Below are 20,860 nucleotides of genomic sequence, written 5' to 3'. Positions count from 1 at the left end.
AATAGTTAAGCCACTCCCCTAATTAAAAACATTGCAGATTGAAATTAAATTAATTTAACTCAAATTGTGTCCTTGACCAATCCTGTATAAATACCTTTAAGTTGAATTAATTTTTTGGGGAAAAGGAATGGATCTGACAACTTGCATAAGGGAGATTACAAATGTCCATACTTAAAATAAAAAAGGGTCAATTGTGAGGAATTTCAGGTTACAGTTAGTTCCTTCGTTATCCTTTTTTTTCTTTCAAAGGACACTTTTGTCACCCAAATTGATCCATGGACTTTTTGAAGATATTTAAATTAAATGCATCTTTATGTGTGAAATACCTGCATATCATTTGATGGCTTCATAATGGTTAGGCAACCAGTTTGGTTTAATGTAAAACAAACATAATTTGAATAAATTATCATAATTAAAGTTGATATTATTATTGTGTGGTTTCCCAGTTTCGTTTATTGTGATGTTTAAATAACTTATTTATAGTGATACTTGTATGACTTATTTTGCTGGTGATGATTTTGGGGATCAAACATCAATATTTAATCGCTGGTTCCTTGGACATTAAAGTGTATTTCATAGGACAAAACTTGGGGAATAACCAAAATTAAGAAATATTTATTTCCTTCAAATCATGCCTCAAGTAACTGACTTTTAAAATGCATTTCAATTTTCTTTGGGCTTAAACAGAAATTCAATTTGAAGAGGTGTAGCATTGGAAGCAATGTACATCATTTGGACTGGATTTCAGTTGAATACAAGTCCTTAAATTAATTTATTTATTTTCATTTATAAAAATAATTGTACACGTAATCACTTAGAAATTTCGCGTTGTTCGACAACAGAGGGCGCGTTTTATCAAAATGGCGGCCTCCAGGGTGAGGAAAAGAAAAAGCTGTCTGCTAAAGATTGCAGAATTTGTCTTGATTTCAACCTATATTCTCACGTTTTACGGAAGCTGCTGTCAGCCAGACGAGTTAAATCCATCAAAGATCCTCACGCAAGTACAGAAAACATGTCTGGTAGTATTTTTCTCTCAAAATTCATCTGATAAGAACTCCGAAATAATTTCAAACTTGCATGACATTTTTCAAAAAGGAAATCATGAGAAAGAAGTGAAGGCAGGCATTGTTAATGGTGATGTTGATGATTTAACATGGCCGAATGGTCAGTCAGTACATTGGGTTGATAAAGAGTCAAAAATGTCCTTTGCATCCACTGATAAAAATGGAGTTTTGACTCTCTTTCCAAAGTATAAAAAAGACAGAACTTGCCTGAGTGTGGCGTCGATGAGCGAAAACCCCAAAGCGGTGTTGTTCACAGGCTTTCTCAACATAAAAACAGTTTTAGAGTGGGTGAACGATAAGTGCAATACATTCATAAACCTGAATGGAGGACTGACGTATGGAGGTTTGCACAGAGAATCCATTCACAAGAATCTTTTCCATGTATCAAAAATTTCAAATTTCACCATGTTGCATTTTGATCGCCACCGTCGGAATCTTGTTTCATCTCCAAGCCTTGAAATTATTAACAATATCTCAGAGAATACTGGAGAACAATTTTGTAGACGACCCAAGTGTGAGTCCATAATATTTAGTGATCAATGCCATCAAAGTATGGAGGGATGTTATTGTGACATTGCGCAGAGTGATTGTCCAAATGCCGATCTTTTTGTTAACGACAAAACTGTGAGTGTGAAATCTTGTGATGTAAAAGACAACACTTGTTGTACAGAATCCGTGTACAATAATAAACAGGACACTCATCAGTTTTATATTGATGAAAAGAAGATCACACAATGTGAAAGACTCACTACTGTTCCCACCAGAGGCGAGTTCTTTAACAAATACCTGAAAGCCTCCAAACCTGTTATCATAGAGGGCGCTACAGCCCACTGGGATGCGCTTCACAAATGGACGATGGATTTCCTTCGTGAGCGTTACGGCAATAATGAGGTTCACATCAAGCTAGCCCCGGATGGACTCTTCGAAGGGGTTGATGATGTCACTAACTGGGAAGAACACGGAACTCTTGAGATTCCGAAGAACATTTTTGAGAAATTACCGTTTCCTGACCTCGTCGTTGTGCGACCCGCGTCGATAAACGTGAAGTTTTCTGAATTCCTGGACATGATTGGAAACCATAGCAACACTTCTACTTCAGAGAAGCAAAAGCCGAGGTATAAAAAAGACTCTGAAAAATTTCAAACAGGAGACGTTTGAGACTTTACAGAATACTGAAAAAGGGCTATTTTTACCGTGGGTAAAATTAAACCCTGTAAATATTACGCTACCTAATTTCCTACATGTAGACTAGAAAGTAGAAAGTAAACCATAGAGCTGGTCTTGCTCTTGGTGCATCTTCCCAACATTGTTTAATTTTGCTATTACAATTTACCTGTGTCGTAGTAAAAGAGAAAAGAAAAACAAATTGAGGCAGTGACATCCAAGACCCCTTTACTAGGAGGACTTTCAAGAACAAGTCCTCTGAGACCAAAACTTTTTCTAGTCCGAGACGAGGGCCCAGTTTCAGAATACTTTTTAGACCTACTGCAATTCATTGAGAGATTATTTCTCTAGTACATGTTGATTCTTATTACAACTAGTCTTATCTTTTCCTGGTGTGTTAAAAAAGTTGGTAAACTTTGCTCTAAATGATGCAAATGTTTCAGGTGATTCTATTTTGTTTCTGTTTTATCTTAACTTATAGAGCATCTGCCTATCTGGAGTATTCCTCGATCCCAAATTATCTCCCGGAGCTTGAACAGAATGTGGAAGAGTTTCCTTTTGTCCAGGGTCTTTTGAAGCGGAGACATCTAAACATTTGGCTGAGTGACGGCAACACTTTAGGAAAGCTACACTTTGACCCGTTTGATAATTTTCTGTGTCAGGTATGATTGATTGAAAATGGCCTCAGTTGGTTGCAGGTTCAAGTCTGGCCTGAGTCGATTGTTCTTTGTTCAACCTAAAATCGTTTACTTCTTTTCTTTTCTTCAGATCCGAGGAAGAAAACAGCTGATTCTCTTTGAGCCACATGACAACACCAAGATGTACGAGGGCCACATCCCCGAGGCAATTTTAGGATACGACCGACATAGTGGTACATTCCGACGCAAGAAACTCTTGGAGAGTACAGCAATGGTCATGGCCCCTGCTGACATCCTGAACCCAGATTTTGAGGTAAATGGTTTTTGAGGTGAACAGTGTCCCACTCTGCCTTCTTCGGTCATGTTGCTCCCTTAGCTGACAACATCCCAGCTAAAAAAACTCTAAGTATCGCCATCAACTCCAGGGGAGGCCTAGCACTGGCTCCTGGCTGGAAGAGACCCAGAGGCCGCCCTCGATCATCCTGGGCCCAACAACTTGGCCGGCCTAGCGAAATCGACCACATGTGGCGTGAGGCTGTAGGACATGGACACAGGAGATTGGCGCGACAGACCCTTGCTGGCTCTGCGGTCGATTGATTGATTGATTGAGTGTCGGGATCAGGGATTATTTCTATTTGGGTTTAAAAGTCAGGGGTGAGATAGTACGAGAATAACAAATCCTCCTTGATAACAGTTCCCTCTTGGTGCATTAATGAAGCTCCCTGGATGTATTTTGGAATTGTTTACAGACTTTTCTTGAATTTCAAGTAGATATTTGAAGGTTTGATCTTAACAAGGGCCAAATTTTTTATCTCTGTTTTTTCTTTTTCTTTTAAGAAAATCTGAAGAAATCTAGTCAAACAATCATTGCTGAATTCAGACCTATAACAAAAGACATACATGTGCGAAATTGATAATCATCTCTTGTTTTGTGTTTCTTTTCTCCTGCAGAGATTTCCTGCATTTGCAAAGACACATCCTCTAAACTGTACCATCAATGAAGGAGACGTTTTGTTCATGCCGGCTTTCTGGTGGCACGAAGTGCAGTCTTATCCCAACGAGACTGAAAGACGAAATCTGGCCGTCAATTTCTGGTAAGAATTTTAAAATAAAAAACCCTAGAGCTTTTTCTTGTGAAGCAGCTTCAGCTACAGCTTGATAGCCTTGTCATCATAGGATCTAATAGCAGTGTGGGCTAGAGCATCGAGTTCAAGTTCTGGTGGTTAAAGACAATGGACACTATTGGTAATTGTCAAAGACCAGTCTCCTCACTTGGTGTATCTCAACATATGCATAAAATAACAAACCTGTGAAAGTTTGAGCTCAATTGTTCGTCGAAGTTGCGAGATAATAATAAAAGAAAAAACACCCATGTCACACAAGGTTGTGTGCATTCAGATGCTTGATTTCGTGACCTCAAATTCTAAATCTCAAAATCAAATTCGTGGAAAATTATTTCTTTCTCGAAAACTACGTCATTTCAGAGGGAGCCAATTCTAACACCCTGTTATACTATCAACCTCTCACCATTACTCGTTACCAAGTAAGGTTTTATGCTAATAATTATTTTGACTAATTACCAATAGTGTCCACTGCCTTTAATTCATCAGAGTGTGGGTTCGAATCCTGGTTTGACACTTGAGTCATTGAGCAAGATGCTTCACTCTAAGTGCTTCTCTCCACCCAGTGGTAAATGGGTACCTGTGTGGGCAGAGATGGTTCTTGCTTAGCATGTTTTTTTGTGCTTACAGGCTTTATGAAGATTGGTCCTGGTGGCTAGTCACAGAGAGGTGGCTAGGGTACAACCTGAGCTACAGCTAGCTAGATAGGACTTACTTACTTACTTAGCTGCTTAGGACTGGTGTCCCTTGGCCTCCTTGGAAAACCGTCCCCATTCAGGTCTATTTCTAGCTAAATGCTCTGCCTCATGAAGTGGATCGTTGGCATCATCCTGAATTTGCACCTTCCAGCGCAATGGTGGGCGTCCGCGATGGCGTGGAGTGTTGAAGTCACTGTAGTAGACCAGGTTGGTTTGCCTGTAGGCTGGCATTCTGATAACATGGCCAAACCAGTTCAGGCGGCGTCTGGTCACTACATCCATTATTGTTGTGTTCATGTTAAGTTGCCTGCGTATTTCTTGATTTCTCATCTTGTCATTTTGCTAGGACTAGCAATTTTGTATGCTTACAGGCTTTTTGAAAGTTGGCCCTGGCATTTTACCTGGCATTTGGCCACTGGGAGAGTGCTCTGACCTTTACTTGATTTCAACTAATTCAAATAATCAAAATTACTGTTGTTCTTTTAGGTATGAGCCCTTTTTGACCAAGGAATTTCCATGCGCCCACTGCAAGCTGGATGTGAACCCACTCTATAGACATCTCTTATGATGAACTACTAAAGAGAGATACATGTATCGCTCAACCACAAACCCACTGAAAACAGGATGTGAACCCTTCACAGGTATCAGTTTTGGTGTTCAAATATCCCACGCCCACCCATAAGACTAGAGCCTTTGTACTCGATGCAAGTTTATTGTGAACGACACACAAGAAATCTCTTGTCTAAGAGAGGTCCGGCAAGTTGGATGCGAACCCTCTGGGCAAACATCAGTTTTTATGTTCAGGTGTCCTACCCATAAGATTCAAGTCTTTGTGCTCGCTGCAAGTTGGTTGTGAAGTATACAAGAGACATCTTTGTTCTTAAACTCACCACAAAAATTTATCCCCTGAAAACGGGTTGTGAACCCTGTGACAGATATCAGTTTGTTAGGTCGAGTGTCCCACCCATAAGATTAGAGTCTTTCTGCTCGCTGCAAGTTGGTTGTGAACTGTTGACATATCCTGTTCCTCAACCCTAAACAAAAAATGTTACCAGTGAAAACTGGAAGTTTTAATACTTAGCATCTAACTGATAATGCTAGAATCTTTAAAGGAACACGTTGCCTTGGATCGGTCGAGTTGGTCTTTGAAAAGCGTTTGTAACCGTTTGTTATAAAATGCATATGATTAGAAAGAATATTTTAAAAGTATAATATAATGATCCACACAAGTATCACTCGAAATTGTGTGGTTTTCCTTTTTCTCGTCGACAAACACAGTCGGCCATTTATGGGAGTCAAATTTTAGTTCGCAAAGTAAAAGGAAAACCATGCAAATTCGAGGCAAATGTGTGTGGATCATTGTATTCTACTTTTAAAATATCTTTCTACCTATTATGCATTTTATAACAAACGGTTACAAACGCTTTTCAAAGACCAACTCGTCCGATCCAAGGCAACGTGTTCCTTTAAGGTTGCTGCAAGTTGGTTGTGAACTACTTACAAGAGAGTTGGTTTTGAACTCTTTATTTATTGTCCCTACCAAACTTGAGAAGTATCTCCCCCACTTGGTTCGCACCTTGGCAACAATAGAAGTTCAAGTGGGTCACCCGTAGAGTGCTGGAGGGGAGGTACAGTTATTAAAAAAATGGTTTGAAAATATGGTTTCTATGTATATAATTGGATCACATTGTTATTTCTAAATATTTAGTTTAAACATGGGAAGTGTAATAGATAATGTTGTCAGGTTGCTCTGGTACAAATTTCCACAAGTTTTTACTTTTTTGTTAGCTCTACAAACTTCTGTATTGTTGGAATTAGAAATCTGAGTATTTGATAACTTCTTGTAGTTGATAACTTCTTGTAAGGCATGACACTAGGGTACAAGAGGAAAAATATCCACAATAAAACTAAAATGTGTTTTATTTCTTTCACTTTAATTGTGAGTTTTCATTAATAAAATAATGATTGTGAAATACATTTGTTGTGGATGTATTGTTCAAGTAAACCTGATGACTTATAGTTTATAATAGTAACTTATTTTTCCTACTTTTATTGCTATTGTGGATTTAGAATCGGGCTTGTAACAGCAAGAGACAAAAAACACAAAGGTATTGTTAGCAATTTCAATGGAGGTTTAGTTTAGTTTAAATATTTCCAAAAAATAATGATTAAAAGTAATAAATTCTGCCACAGAATACATCCAACTGTAGTGTATATTTGGTGTGGTTTTTGTGTTCAGTTAGTATGATGCCCCATTAGTGGTCTATCTGCAACTGTTTTCATTTATCATTAAAAGTTTGTATATGAAGAAAAATGCAACGGGTACTGGAATTTATATTAGTTGTTTTAAAATAATGATGAATAATCTTAAAAGTTTAATCTAGCTGTAATTATGAAACTCTTGAAGTGTGAAAATGTTGCCTAACACATCCCATCTGACCAGTGCAGTGTCTTGCCTGCCAGAAAGGACCTACAATGTTCAAGGTTTGCCGGTCAGGGTCGTGAAAGAGGTCGTGACCTCTCCCCTTCTAAATCATTAGGCCCTGCCCCACCTTTTAAATAATTAAAACAGAATTTGGGTAAACCCTATTTTAGGGGGAGGGGATGGTGGGGGGAGTGGATGGTCATAATTCAACTTAAGTTATACAAAATTGGAGACATAAGCCTTTGAAATATATGTAGTTGTTATTAAACAAAATTTGAGTCATACAAATACCCCTAAAAGTTCACAACTTGAGGGCGTACCACTTATTTTTTAATTATCTCCCCCATCCCAAACCTCAATTATTTGTTCAACGCAGAGGGCGCTGTATTTATTTTATGGTCAATATTTTTCCACCGCTGGGGGCGCTGGCTTCAATTTATGTCAATATTGTTATAACGCTGAGGGCGCTGTCTTCAATTTATGGTCAATATTTGTCCACCGCTGGGGGCGCTGTCTACAAGTTTGGTCAACAGTTTTCCAACGCTGAGGGCGCTGTCCTCAATTTATGGTCAATACTTGTCCACCGCTGGGGGCGCTGTCTTCAATTTTGTTCAATAATTTGCCGACCCTGAGGGCGCTGTCTTAATTTTCATGTAATTATTTTTATTCAACTGAGAGAGGGCGCTGTGTTCCTGGAAACCGCGCATGTGCATCGCGAAATCTTCATAAACATGTCGTCTGCTCCCAGTGGTTTTAAAGTTAAAAATGTTTTCATCACAAAACACCGGTAAGTAACAATTTGTTTGTTTAGTGTGTTGATTAGTTCGTATGGCAATAGATGGTAGATTATTGGTGTGTATCTTAGATGCCGTGGGGCACCCTGTTTTAGTGGGATTAATCTTATAAAACTTGTTTCGTTGAGAATCAGTTTTTGGATACGTTGTTGGTGCTGTTGGATGGCATTGGTTTTTGTGTACACTGTGTACATAATTAAGTTAGTTAAGTTACTCCATGGATATGATTGACTGGGCAGTCACAATTGTGTTGTAAAGTCATTGGTACTTACTCAGTTTAACCCCTACCATGATTGAATGAGATGAGATCACACTCACTCACCAGTCACAGCAACTTCACTGGTCAAGTGGTTAGAGTAGACTGCAGGACTTGCAATCACAACTTCAAGGTTGTGGGTTCAAATCCCCAGCTAACCGCTGATTTCACAATGACTAGAACAAGTTAATGAATCACAGTTTCTTGATTTGTGTAATTCATAATCATAGACATTAAACCAATATGTTTGTGAGAGAGATTGGCTGTTGCCAGCTTGGTGTTTATATCCCTTGTGGGAGTTTGCCGAGTTCCCTTGATTGGAAGATCATTCAAACAAACAAACAAACAAACTTCTTAGCGTGAATTCGTGATGAAGCTCGTAGCTGATTTTCTGTTAAAAAAACGGTGATGGCAATTTTTGATAATAATATTGTTGCCGTTGACTGAGTGGTAGCATTTGTTGACTCTCATCACACTTTCCTATGTGTAAGACCCCTTTGCCGTACAACACCCGAATGTCAGTCAGAAGGCTGCATGACTTGCAATCACAAGGTTGTGGGTTTGAATCTTACCTACCAAGCTTAATCGCAAAGGACCAGAGTTTAAATTTTGTCGTCTAGTTACTGAATCACAATTTCTTGATTTGCGCAAGTTATAATTCTAAATTCTGTGGGATTTTCATGGGAGGCCCCTCTAATCAAACTAACGATAAAAAAATTAACAGAGTATACTTGAATCTGAATACAGTATATTAAAAAGTGAAAATTATTGGCAATATACTTTAGCAGCCCCCGGCCCTACATGTTCCTTCGACTTACTGTCAACCTAAGTTCAAACATGAACGGCGGATAAGTTGAAGAAGTCAAGTCTAATTTTATTTAATGCTCAATGTAAGATAAGATTTAAAAAAAAAATCACTTTACAGCATTTTTTATGCTTATGTCCTTTCTAATTATTTCAAAATTAAAGGTACTTAACTTCAGGCCTTGAATTTAACTCACTTGCGGTGGTGCCCTGTGCTGTCATGCAGTACTTTGCATTTGCAAAGTTTCAAAATGAATTTACATTTACTCCTAGTAAGAAGTGACCCTTTCTAGAGGAAAATTGTTGGGCCCTCTTTCAGAGCAAACTTTAATGCCTTTGAGAAATCAATAAAAAATAATAAAATGGAAGATCCCGAAACTCTTTTTCACTCAAATTGTTGTTGCATGTTTTCCCCTCTGTAGGAATCCTTGAAGAAACCTCGCTGTGTATCGTACATCATTTCAACAGACATGGTTTTAGTCATCAACAATTATCAGCACATCTCAAGGAGCCCTCAGCAGATGACAGTTTTAACTATACGCTCCACCTTTTGAAATTACTGCAAATACTGGTGAGTTACGACTTAATTTTTTTATTTTTTTTTATTTTATTGCTATATAGTTATCCATTGAACCACCCCCAAAGATGAACTCCTTCTATCCCCCTTTTCATTCCAACTTGAACCGCCCCCAAGATATACCCTTTTTACTATATGGCCTAGTACAATTCATTATCCCAAACCTCCCCCTTTTCTTTCCATCTTGAACCGCCCCCAAGATACCCCTTCTATTATTAGCCTTGTACTTCCATCCCAACCTCCCCTTTTCATTCCACTTTGAACCGCCCCAAAGATATACCCCTTCTATTATCTTGAACCGCCCCAAAAATATACCCCTTTTACTAATAGCCTAGTACAATCGATCCAAACCTCTCCCTTTTCTTTTCGTCTTGAACCTCCCCAAGATATTCCCCTTCTACTATTAGCCTTGTATTTCCATCCCAACCTCCCCTTTTCTGTCATTCTTGAACCCGCCCACAAGATGTACCCCTTCTACTGATAGCCTGGTACTTCCATCGCATCCTACCACTTTTCTGCCATCTTGAACCGCCCCAAGATAGCCCTTCTATTATTAGCCTTGTACTTCAATTCCAACCTCCCCCTTTTCTATCATTCTTGAACCGCCCCCAAAATAAACCCTCTTCTACTTCCATCCCAACCTCCCCTTTTCTGTCATTCTTGAACCCGCCCACAAGATGTACCCCTTCTACTGATAGCCTGGTACTTCCATCGCAACCTACCACTTTTCTGCCATCTTGAACCGCCCCAAGATAGCCCTTCTATTATTAGCCTTGTACTTCAATTCCAACCTCTCCCTTTTCTCTCATTCTTGGACCACCCCCAAAATAAACCCTCCTTTACTATTTAGCCCTGTACTTTGTTCCCAACCTCCCCCTTTTCTGTCATTCTTGAACTGCCCCCAAGATATACCCTCTTCTACTATTAGCCTTTTACTTTCATCCCAACCTCCCACTTTTCTTTCCATCTTGAACCGCCCCAAGATGTACCCCATTCTATTACCAGCCTACATAGTGTCTTAGTCCCACTTATTAAATAATGTTGTGAAACAAATAAACAACTCATAGGTTTTCCGCTCAATTCCATTTAGTTTTATTTGTTACTTCAATAATCAAAAGTGCTGTCACAAAAACTGTCACGTCACAAGAGCAAACTTCTTTAACACAAACTTTATAATAGACAACTTCCTATCTCATTTGTGGGCAGCTTTTAAACCAATAGGCCCTAGTCTCAGAAGTAGAATTGTTTAAAAGTTGAATCAATGTTTATTGAAGTAACTAAATAAACATTGATAAAACTTTTAAACAATTCTACTTCAGAGACTAGGGCCTACTGGTTTAATTTGTAATGTTCATCACTATTGATGGGATATGAAATTGTTTATGATATTGTTTAATAGATTAAAAAATAGTTTAATAAATAAGCCAGTACACTGTTTGTTTGGAACAAGGTTAAATTTAGATACAGACTGTCAAATTTGATCATTGGCTCTTATAATTCATACAATTCTTTACTATTTTATTCCTGTGTACAGGTTCATTAAGATGATGAGGAGCAGCAGTTTCCTCACAAGAGATGCACAAGGGCTGTGTAGATTGCAGCTTCATCATGACTTCAAACACGTCATCATCTCCCTACTACAAGCTTCTCGTACCTCAACTCAGTAAATTATTCAATACTAGGATATTAAGGTAGGTTTGTTGTTTTGTTTATAAATGAATTGTAAAAAGGCCTGTTTACAAACACTTTGACTTCATCATCATGATGTTTAGGGCTTTGTCACACCAGTCAATTCGTCTGCAACTTTGAGTCAATTGCTGCGTACACACAAACAAAACACTTTGACATCAAAGTAATTTTTCAAACATGGTCTCACTATTGGGGATAAAAAAGCGATGAGGTACATTTGGTGAAGTCTTACATTTTGTAAACAGACCTTTATTAATAATCAGTCCATTTATTGTGACAGTTAATGTAAGGTACATATTGGTGCTGGCGGAAGAATATTTAAAGTTATATGCCACTTTGCTTAGTATAACAAATCAACTCATCATCAGAAAGCTCTTAATAATTGGAAATGTCCACATTTCTTATACTAATGCTAAGCTGAAATATAAACATGTGTTGCTGAAATTACTCTAACTCAGGGTTAATGTGTCTTAATTCATTCTCTTGGAGAGTGAACTTTCCTACAAATTTGACCAATAAATAATTGGGTTTATCAAATTCTCCAGCTCAGCTTTTTCATAGCGGTGCCAATTAAAGTTAATATCCGAGGAGTTTCTGTCGGTAGTACGTCTCCTGAATTCCATCTGCCAGCACACATCTATAATAGAATAATGTAGTAAACATGTACATCGTGAATCTCACAGGTATGGGTGTGTGACATAGCTTTGTCAAAGATCACATCAAGTTTGTCTAGTATAGATTTACACACCAACCCGCTCAACCGTTAAAATGTCAACAAAATCACATTGCCTTTCCTGTAACATTTTATAAGCAGAGATTGCGAATGGTTTATTTAGTAATTGCATAAAACTTTAACTGGTTGATCACAATGTCAAGTTTGTAACAACAATGGTTCTTTTTAGACCAAACTAGTTTTTTTTTTTTACTCTTGACGATAACAACTTTAACTGGTTGATCACAATGTCAAGTTTGTAACAACAATGGTTCTTTTTAGACCAAACTAGTTTTTTATTTTTACTCTTGACGATAACAACTTCACTGTTTTGTGAAATCAGTGAACTCATTTACATCCTCCTGGTTCGGTAAACACACCAAACAACAAACTTTGAGAATGACGTCAAAATATGGATGAATGAATTTGTGGATGAATTTGACTGACCTAAAAACACTCTCATATCAGGGTTATATTGATTGCGGCAATCAACACACAAGCAACAAATTTTCTGGGAGAATTACTATCTGAAACAATACTCTGTGAACTTTTAGAATTAATCGCATCATTTTTTGTTGTTGATGTTGATCATAGCCGAGTGGATAAGAACACCGGACTCAAGCTCTGTCGCTGTTTCTATTCAGCAGAGTGTGGGTTCGAGTCCCGATCAAGACACTTGTGTTCTAAAGCAAGACACTTAACCATTATTGATACGTAGTTGAATGGGTAAGAACACCGGACTCAAGCTCTGTCGCTGTTTCTGTTCAGCAGAGTGTGGGTTCGAGTCCCGGTCAAGACACTTGTGTTCTAAAGCAAGACACTTAACCATTATTGATACTTAGTTGAATGGGTAAGAACACCGGACTCAAGCTCTGTCGCTGTTTCTATTCAGCAGAGTGTTGGTTCGAGTCCCGGTCAAGACACTTGTGTTCTAAAGCAAGACACTTAACCATTTAATACAGAGCCAAATGGATAAGAACACCAAACTCGAGCTCTGTCGCTGTTTCTATTTAGCAGAGTGTGGGTTCGAGTCCCGGTCAAGACACTAGTGTCCTAAAACAAGACACTTAACCATTATTAATACGTAGTCGAATGGATAAGAACACCGGACTCAAGCTCTGTCGCTGTTTCTATTCAGCAGAGTGTGGGTTCGAGTCCCCATCAAGACACTTGTGTCCTAAAGCAAGACACTTAAGCATTATTGATACGTAGCCAAATGGATAAGAACACCGGACTCAAGCTCTGTCGCTGTTTCTATTCAGCAGAGTGTGGGTTTGAGTCCCGGTCAAGACACTTGTGTCCTAAAACAAGACACTTTATTGATACGTAGTTGAATGGATAAGAACACCGGACTTAAACTCTGTCGCTGTTTCTATTCAGCAGAGTGTGGGTTCGAGTCCCGGTCAAGACACTTGTGTCCTAACCGCTAAAGCAAGACACTTAACCATCATTGATACGTAGCCAAATGGATAAGAACACCAGACTCAAGCTCTGTCGCTGTTTCTATTCAGCAGAGTGTGGGTTCAAGTCCCGGTCAAGACACTTGTGTCTTAAAGCAAGACACAAAACCATTATTGATACGTAGCCAAATAGATAGCCGGAAAATACTGAATGTTGACGCGCCCTGAGCGGCACTGAGTTGATAGATATGAGCGCTGTATAAGTAGCCACTACTATTATTAATTATTACCATACAAAAAACTTAGAGTGCCCTTTTATTTGTGTGTGTTTGCCTACATGTAGATGAAAAGTTGCAAATATTTTCGCATAGCTACAAATTAGTGGCGTAACCAGAGGGGGGCCCCCTAACTTCCCCCAACATGAGACAAACTTAGGGACAAGTCGTTGAAATGTCGGTTGCGGTAATAGTGAAACAGCTCTCGCGTAACCATCTTGCAATCTGCTTTGCGAGAGACTTCTGCTCTCATCACTACTGCTTTTTAATGACAAGTTGAATTGAAATATTCTCCGAAATGATGTCTATGCCCCCGTTTTGCCACTCCTCCCCCCTCCCTCCCCAATCCCTGATTACACCACAAACGTTGTAAACAACTTGGCTACTTAATATTGTGATGAATCTTGTAAATTACTCACAGATAGAAATCCTTTGGTAGAGTTTTAGATGCTCAAAGATCGTGTAAAATGATGTCTTTGCCCCAAGATGGTGTAACTGTAAAATGATGTATTTTCCCCCACTTGCCACCCCTTCCCCCTCCCTCCCCAATCTCTGGTTACTCCACAAGCGTTGTAAACAACTTGGCTACTCAATATTGTTATGAATCTTGTAAATTACTCACAGATAGAAGTCCTTTGGTAGAGTTTTAGATGCTCAAAGATCGTGTAAAATGATGTCTTTGCCCCAAGATGGTGTAACTGTAAAATGATGTATTGCCCACACTTGCCACCCTTCCCCCTCCCTCCCCAATCTCTGGTTACTCCACAAGCGTTGTAAACAACTTGGCTACTCAATATTGTTATGAATCTTGTAAATTACTCACAGATAGAAGTCCTTTGGTAGAGTTTTAGATGCTCAAAGATCGTGTACTTATTGTATCTCAATGCTTAGGACATGTTGTTTATATGGCAACTGTCAATGTCTAGTTCCCAGTCTCCTTGAAGTGGTAATACAGGTAGTGATGGGTGTCTGACTATTTTTTCCTTTAATATTTATTGGGAAAATTTACGCGAATAAATGTTTGTTTTTAGAGTTTTTTCGTTGTAAATTAGTTGTTTTGGAAGAGACAATGTATGAAATATGATTGAATTGTCTTAGAATTGGTAAAAAAGTTACAAGAATTGGAAATGATGTACGAAAATGCTACGTGTATGTATTGTTATTGTATGTTGAACCGTCGGCCTATACATTGGTAAACCTAATTAAGTTGCATTTAAAGGCCGTTTTTTGAGTGAAGTTGTACATGTTCGATGAATTTTGAAGACGAAATGTTTGGATTGATGTAATACAACGGTGTAAGCAGTGTGAAGGTGTTTAGAAGTATTTTGGGAACGTTTTAGTGATGTAAATCGTAATTCTTTTTCGAGTTTCATGACTTTTGCACTTAGAATTTTTTTTTTTTTCACCGATTTGCACCAAAATTAACGAGCGTACGTTTCAAGCGATTTTAAGAAAATGATTTTCCAAAAATGCGTAAAAAATGCAAGTTTTTGGTAAAAAAAACTTTTCTAACAACTTTTTTCACCAAAATTAACGAGCGTGCGTTTCAGGCGATTTTAATTTTTTCATAGACCGTTAAAAAAAAAATTAACGGTCTTTTTTTTTTTTTTTTTTACCAAAAATTCGAAAAATATAAAAAAATTCTTGCCTCCCCCTCCCCCTCTCTCCCCGGTGCCGCCTCCCCCTCTCTCTCTGGTCCCGGTGTCGTCCCCTCCTCGTGGTTCCGCCGCCGTGTTGTCTCCTGCTGCTGCGTCTCCTATCCGTGCGTCAAGACCTGTACATGTTCCTGTGGGAGAAACGTGGGTTATTTCTTTATTTCGCTTACCTCATGGTCCGTGCCGGGGATCGAACCTCTCATCTTGTCCTCGCGAAACTGTAACCTTAACCACTAGGCCACAACGATGACTGTACAGATCATACATTTTTTGGAGTGATGAATGTTACACAACCAGTATTGCGTAGTATATTTACGGGAATAAATAATTAAATAGCCCCCTCTGTTGGTCAACAAAGTCCAGGTGGCCATTATAAAATTATGTTTGTCGTTTTTAAGAGATAAAAAATGTGTAATAAAACAACTTGTTTTTTAATGAGATAAAAAAAGTGTTTGTAAGTTATTTGAGGAGTTCGATTTTGCATCATAAAGTGTACCCTTTTATAGCCCCTATAATTAAGCCCAAATATTGTAACAGACCATTTTAAAATTTAAAAACAAAGACAATGACACATGACACAATTTATTTGTTTTCTCACATTTTTATTGGAACATAAATCATTATATCACTTTTCATAATAATAGGCAAATTCTAATCTAAGTTATTGGTCAAAATATGCGACAACAATTTTAACACAAATTAATTAAGGGATAAAACTCACAAATAAAGAAATACAGATAGACAGAGAGTTTTTTTCCTACACTGGCGATAAAAAAATCACAATAAAAGTAAAAGAAATAGAAGACCGCAAATTCTTTTATTTCTTTAACTTTTAAATTGAATTAAGATTATTTATATCCTTTCCTCTCGGTAGAGTGGCATGTCTTCGAATTACAAGATCTTATTTACTGTATTTAAGGTATAAGAGAAATTTCGCAAGTCTGCAGATACACTTACAGATACTGCAACTTTGACACATATCCAGGACTATCAAATTTTTCCCACATAATTGCTTTCACTGGTATCGTGCTTGATATAGATAGAAAATTTTTAGTCAGTTGCAAGCAAAACGATTAGAAAATGCAGTGTATAAACACGAAGTCTCTATCGATCATGCTTGTCGGAAAAACACTCTTGATGAATGAGAGTGCCCTCAAGTATCACATACGTATAATTTGCGAAACAAAATCCAACACGCGGCTGACAGGAACGGATACGGTAATCATATAAATTATCCATATCTGTATCTGTATCGGAGCGGTTATGTCCATGCAGGAAGAATAATTTGCAAATGGAATATACAATTTGAGAAACGTTACTGCCAGTAACTCTTCTCAGATTAAAACTTGTATTTGTATCTGTATCCGCACGCTTGCGAAACCCCTCTATTTATGCCGAAAATCCTGAGCGGTTTTGTCCACGCAGGAAGAATAATCCGCAAATAGAGTACACAAGTTGAGAAACATTACTGCCAGTAACTCTTCTCAGATTAGAACTTGTATTTGTATCTGTATCCGCATGCATGCGAAACCTCTCTATTATCCCCAAATAGAATACACAATTTGAGAAACGTTACTGTCAGTAACTCTTCTCAGATTCAATCTTGTATTTGTATCTGTATCCACACGCTTGCAAAACCCCTCTATAATCCCCAAATAGAATACACAATTTGAGAAACGTTACTGTCAGTAACTCTTCTCAGATTCAAGCTTGTATTTGTATCTGTATCCACACGCTTGCAAAACCCCTCTATAATCCCCAAATAGAATACACAATTTGAGAAACGTTACTGTCAGTAACTCTTCTCAGATTTAAACTTGTATTTGTATCTGTATCCACACGCTTGCAAAACCCCTCTATTATAGTAAAGGATCAGTAGACAATTTTGGCTAAATATGCTGTGCAAGTCAGGAAAAAAGGTAGGTTCTAAGACAAGCATAATTTGAAGACAGTGGACACTATTGGTAAATTGTCAAAGACCAGTCTTCTCACTTGCTGTATCTCAACATATGCATAAAATAATAAAACTGTAAAAAATTTAGCTCAATCGGTCATCGAAGTTGCGAGATAATAATGAAAGAAAAAACACCCTTGTCACACGAAGTTGTGTGCTTTCAGATGCTTGATTTCGAGACCTCAAGTTCTAAATCTGAGGTCTTGAAATCAAATTCATGGAAAATCTTTCTCGAAAGTACTCCACTTCAGGGGGAGCCGTTTCTCACAATGTTTTATACTACCAACCTCTCCCCATTACTCATTACCAAGCAAGGTTTTATGCTTATAATAATTTTGAGTAATACCAATAGTGTCCACTGCCTTTAAATATGAAATCCTTAATGTTAGTTGTAACAACCGAAATCAGCTAGATGCAGACTTCTTTATGGAAAATTTTTATCAAAATAAGTAGGCCTACGCTTTCAAACTAAATTTAAAGATGATCTTTTGTGTCATGCCCAATCCTGTATGACACCTTTGACTTCAAGTTTATTGAAAGATAAATAAAGCCTTTAAAGGCACTGGACACTATTGGTAATTGTCAATAGACTAGTCTTCTCTAACTTGGTGTATCTCAACATATGCATACAATAACAAACCTGTGAAAGTTTGTACTCAATTGGTTGTCGAAGTTGCGAGATAATAATGGAAGAAAAAAGTTGTGTGCTTTCAGATCCTTGATTTTGGGTACCTCAAAATCTAATTCTGAGGTCTTTAAATCAAATTCAAATAATATTTCAGTGGAAATGTACTTATTTCTTGAAAACTATGTCACTTCAGAGGGAGCCGTTTCTCACAATGTTTAATACTATCAACAGCTCTCCATTGCTTGTTCAAATTAAGTTTTGAGTAATTACCAATAGTAATTACCAATAGTGTCCACTGCCTTTAACAAAACGGAAATTTCAACAAATATTGGTTACACTCGGCCAAACAAAATGATAGTCACGTTTCCTGTTACTTGTACATTGAAATAAGTGGGTAGGCAAACTGTTTTACTATTTTAGAGTTGAGTAAAAAAAGTCAGGTTTCCCTTAAAACTGTAACAAAAATGACTTGAAAGGTGGGCAAGGTGTTTTTACACCGAAACAGAGCAGTGTGTTCACAGTTGGGCCAAACAAAATATTGTTTCCTTTTACACTGACTTTAGGTAATAGGTGGGCAACAGAATATAGATTTAGTACACAGGTTGGCAAGATCTTTTTTGTTGTCCTTTTTTTTCAAGTTTTGGCAAATACCAAAAAATTGTTAAGATTCCAGGTGGGCAACATGCATGACATGTTTAGTACTCACGAAAAATTATTTTAAAGTTTGGGCATAATGGGACGGTGGTAGGTGGATGGGGCCAATAGGGGCCAAACCAAAATAAAAACTTAGACCCTATTTCGCATTACAATGAAAACAGATGGGCAACATCTTTTTTTTATGTTAACAATTTTGCCAAACAAAAAGACTGTGTCGTGAAAACAAGGTGAGTACAGCAATTTGAATCGTCTCCTATTACTGAAAAAATTAGGATGGATAGACGAGCAAATTTCTGTTTCTATTTGCCATAATTTGGTTCACAAAATATGTCAAGTTTGACTGATGGTCAATCTGATTGTATTTAGTTTTTGCACAATTATTTTAATTTGCCACCAGCACTGTTTGAATGGTTTAAGCCTGCAGGCTGCAGTGCCACAAACCTAATACCCTTATTCAGTGTAGTAGGAAACATGATAATATTTTTTTTTGGCCCATCTATACAGTTTTCCTGACACCCAAACTAATATGCCTTACAATTTACAAAGTAGGTTTCTATTACTCAGCCTTGATTTCCACACCATTGGCAGCATCAGCGAAGCCTTGATGGTTGTCCACTCAATCAAACTTGGAGTAGTATTTACCAATGAAGATGTCACCGAGGATCCAAAGAGCTCCCAGGGGTTAGGGGGTTTATGGAAGTCCATTCTGATGAATCCACTCACGCAAAGTGTCTGTCTCCCCTCTCGGTTTCCTAAAATGCAAGACGAGGAGAAGATCATTAACACTCCAGAAGTTGACCCAAAAAGTACAAAACAGCTCTTCTCAGAGCAACTAGGGGTGCTCAAACCAGGGGGGTGGGGGCAGACCACCCCCCTAAGAAAAAAGGGGGAAAAAGTCTGCCCGCCCTAAAAAAAACAATGATAACTCCCCAAAAAAGGAAAAAGAAAGTCTGCCCCAAACATAAAAAAATATATTTAAAAAACATCCGCCCACCCTTCAAAGAAAAAGTGCCCCCAAAACCCCCGAAACCGTCCAATTGTTTTTTGTTTTTTATAATAAAAAATAAAAAAATAAATAAAAAAATGCACCAACCCCCCCCCCCCCCCAATAAAAAATCCACATTCCAGAAAAAGTTGCTTTAATCTTTTTGAGTTTCAATCTTTACGACATACATTTATTGACTTTGAATAATTTTGCAGGATGCTTTATACTTCCATTGAACTTACCTTTACTTTGACAAGATTCACAGGAGGTGCAGCTCCGATCAAGCTTAGGATCTATACCACGTCGGCTGTTGGCCAGGCCAAAACAGAGGTTCCTGTGTCACAGATTGCTTGGCAGAACTTTCCTAATGGAGAAATTCTCTATCCAGCAGTAAACCCTGTAATGGCAAGATACAAACTTTGACATTAATAATGTTCAGTTAAATCTAAAGGGGAAAAAGCTACTATGGGGTCATTCAGAATAGTTAAAGTTGAAAAACGGATTTGTTTTAATAATTGGGCAAACAAATTTTTTTTTTTCTTTTTTCTTAAAGTGTTGCCAAATAATAAGATAAGTTCATGTTTCCAAAAGCACCAAAAAAAAGGTAGGTAGCTGGATTTCGATTGTTAGGCCAAACAAAGAGGTAGCCACTTTTCCTATAATTACACAAGGAAAAACAAAACAAATGTTCTGTTTGGTTTACCCGGGGGAGCGGAATTTTGAAAAATTATTGTGGGGGGGGGGATGTTTTTTTTAAGGGGGGAGGGCGTTTTTTTTAAAGTTTTTTTTTAGGGGGGCATACTGTTTTTGAAATTTGTTGTGGGTTTTGTTTGAAGGTGGCAGTCTTTTTTGCAACAAAAAAAACCCGTAGTTTTGGGGTGACTTTTTCTTCGGGGGGGGGGGGGAGCAGATGGGTGGGGGGGGCATAGTGAATTTTTTGGGGGTGGGCATTTCTTTTCTGGGGGCCGTTTTTTTTTGAAGGGGCAGATTATTTTTGTAAAAATTTATGCGGGTTTTGCTTGAGGGGGGTAGCCTTTATTTCATTTAAGAAAAAAAATTGGACGGTTGTGGTGGTTTTTCGGGGAAATTTTCTTTGAGGGGGGGGGGGGGTGCAGATTCGTTTTTGTTTTTATGCTTTTTTATTTTATTTAGGTCCAGACCTACCCAGTTTAACAGGATTTGGATTTTTTTTTTGGGGGGGGGGGGTGTTTTTTTTTTTTTTTTTTTTGGGAAGGGGGCAGATTGTATTTGTTAATTTTCTGGTGGGTTTTGTTTGAGGGGCCTTCTTTAAAAAAACAAAACAATTGGCCACTTTTGGTGGATTATTTTTTATATGGGGGGAGGAGCGGATATTAAATTTGTTT

At 38.0% G+C, this 20,860-nt stretch overlaps 1 protein-coding gene and 1 long non-coding RNA gene across 2 annotated transcripts; both read left to right on the top strand.

Moving 5' to 3' along the window:
- The first annotated feature begins 855 nt into the window (after positions 1-855).
- On the top strand, positions 856-5,850 carry LOC117305353. The gene is made up of 5 exons (XM_033790220.1): positions 856-2,179; positions 2,710-2,890; positions 2,997-3,179; positions 3,818-3,960; positions 5,172-5,850. Exons 1-5 carry the CDS (start codon positions 861-863, stop codon positions 5,251-5,253), a joined length of 1,908 nt encoding a protein of 635 aa, XP_033646111.1. The 5' UTR covers positions 856-860; the 3' UTR covers positions 5,254-5,850.
- Positions 5,851-7,857: 2,007 nt separating this feature from the next.
- On the top strand, positions 7,858-11,152 carry LOC117305263. The gene is made up of 3 exons (XR_004520659.1): positions 7,858-7,897; positions 9,387-9,535; positions 11,076-11,152. It is a non-coding gene; the product is annotated as an uncharacterized LOC117305263 (long non-coding RNA).
- Positions 11,153-20,860: the final 9,708 nt, after the last annotated feature.

The sequence above is a fragment of the Asterias rubens genome, chromosome 22, assembly GCF_902459465.1.
Source record: "Asterias rubens chromosome 22, eAstRub1.3, whole genome shotgun sequence".
NCBI lineage: Eukaryota > Metazoa > Echinodermata > Asteroidea > Forcipulatida > Asteriidae > Asterias > Asterias rubens.
The sequence above is the reverse complement of the archived record's forward strand: the minus strand, read 5'-3'. Positions and strand labels throughout refer to the sequence as shown.